Source organism: Eucalyptus grandis, chromosome 3 (assembly GCF_016545825.1).
Source record: "Eucalyptus grandis isolate ANBG69807.140 chromosome 3, ASM1654582v1, whole genome shotgun sequence".
NCBI lineage: Eukaryota > Viridiplantae > Streptophyta > Magnoliopsida > Myrtales > Myrtaceae > Eucalyptus > Eucalyptus grandis.
The window spans coordinates 28,934,017-28,935,815 of NC_052614.1; the positions used below are offsets into that span (position 1 = coordinate 28,934,017).

Genomic DNA, 1,799 nt, shown 5'->3' on the forward strand with positions numbered 1-1,799 from the left:
AATCATGTAAGAAATGACTTTGGCTGAAGGCGAATTGGACTAGGCTTTTTAATAAAAACTACCTAAATGGCCGATTTTGCTTGAAATTTCGATTAAAAATCAGGTGTGAATGATCACCGTAAATTGATCTCGCAACATTTTGATGACAAATTCCTCCAAGCCCCAAATTTCAGGATTTACTGATCTCTAAGATTTTTCAAATGCTACAGTGGGAGATCATCTCGTTGAGCTACTGGTTTTTCTCGCCGCCAATTCATCTTCAGCTTCTTTAAGTGAGATAGATCAGGTAAGCTTCGAAAGGAGCTGCAGCATAGGATATCAAGCCTTTCTAGTAATTCCAATCTGTCAAGACCTTCAATCAAAGTAGTTTCGGACAGTACCATAGTTCAAAGTCCTCGAGATTTTTTAAGTTAGATAAGTCGGGCAATGTCTGAAGGAACCAACACATCCTAAGCTGCAAGAGTCGTAGATTCTTCAGTCTTTCCAGCCCGCTGAACTCGCTTGACTTGCAGTTGTCGACTCTCAAGCATTGCAATGATGCTAAACCTTCAAGCCCTTGAATATCACAAATCTCATTGTTGATTAGACTTAGCTTTAACAAATTCTCCAAGTTGGAAAGGTTGACAACTTCAAGTAGATGGCACTCACTAATTGTGAGTTTCCTCAAACCGGAGGGAAGATGTTGAATCTGGCACAGGTTCTTCTGCTTCTTCAAGTGGGATAGACCAGGTAAGCTTTGCAAGGAACTATAGCATTGGAGATCAAGCATTTCTAGTGATTTTATTCTGTCAAGACCTTCAATGTCAACCAGTTTTGGACAATCCCATAGTTTGAACTCCTTGAGATTTTTCAAGTTAGATAAGTTGGACAATGTTTGAAGGGAGGGACACATCTTAAGCTGCAAGAGCCGTAGATTCTTCAGTCTTTCAAGCCCGTTGAACTTGTTTGACCTGCAATTGTACACTTTTAAGCATTGCAATGATGCTAAACCTTCAAGCCCTTGAATATGACAATTTTGATTATTTAATAGACTTAGCTTTAACAAATTCTCCAAGTTGGAAAGGTTGATGACTTCAAGAAGACTGCAATCCCTAATTTCCAGTTTCCTCAAACCGGAGGGAAGATGTTGAATCTGGCATAGGGTCTCGCACCGGATAAGTTCAAGTTCTCTTGCACAATGAAACCAACCCCCAAATGAGGTTACGCTAGTAATATTCAAAAGTTTCATACGCGATGAGCTGTCAAAAGCGTGGGGTTGTCGCTCTGATTCATAGTAGACAAATGTTTCATCATTGTCTTTGCCGAAACATAATTCCAGATTTCTTAAACTCGGAAGGTTCACCCGATTGATGATCTCTGGAACTTTTCCTATGGACAAACATAGATTTATCAAACTTTTTGGAAGCTTTGACACATTCTCCACACAAGTTGCTGTTAATGCCAAAATCTTCAAGAGTGGTAGTCTCCCGATATCACTAGGAATCATATTTAGTCCCACGCAATTGTTTCCATCAATTTCCTCAAGTTTCTCCATCATACCAATAGCCTTGGGTAACTTTTCCATCGCACTCATGTCCATCTTCAACACTTTCAAGCTCTCTAGATTGACGATGGTATTTGGCAACTCTGTGATATTTGTGCGTGAGACATCCAACTTAACTAAACATTTCAGCATTCCAATTGAGTTGGAAAGTTTCATAAGCATTTGACAATTCCATAGAATTAATATTTCTAAAGATAAAAATGTAGAGAGGTCGAGAGTTTCCATCAACAGCCAACAATTTGACAGATCCAGGACA

General features: G+C 39.3%; 1 protein-coding gene across 1 annotated transcript; it reads right to left on the minus strand.

Moving 5' to 3' along the window:
- Nucleotides 1-358: 358 nt before the first annotated feature.
- On the minus strand, nucleotides 359-1,579 carry LOC120291788 (probable disease resistance protein RPP1). Its single transcript, XM_039309521.1, has one exon. It carries the CDS (start codon nucleotides 1,577-1,579, stop codon nucleotides 359-361), a length of 1,221 nt encoding a protein of 406 aa, XP_039165455.1.
- Nucleotides 1,580-1,799: the final 220 nt, after the last annotated feature.

What these genes read in the sequence shown, in the direction of transcription:
- LOC120291788 (XM_039309521.1), bottom strand. Translation starts at nt 1,579, where the DNA reads ATGGACATGAGTGCGATGGAAAAGTTACCCAAGGCTATTGGTATGATG.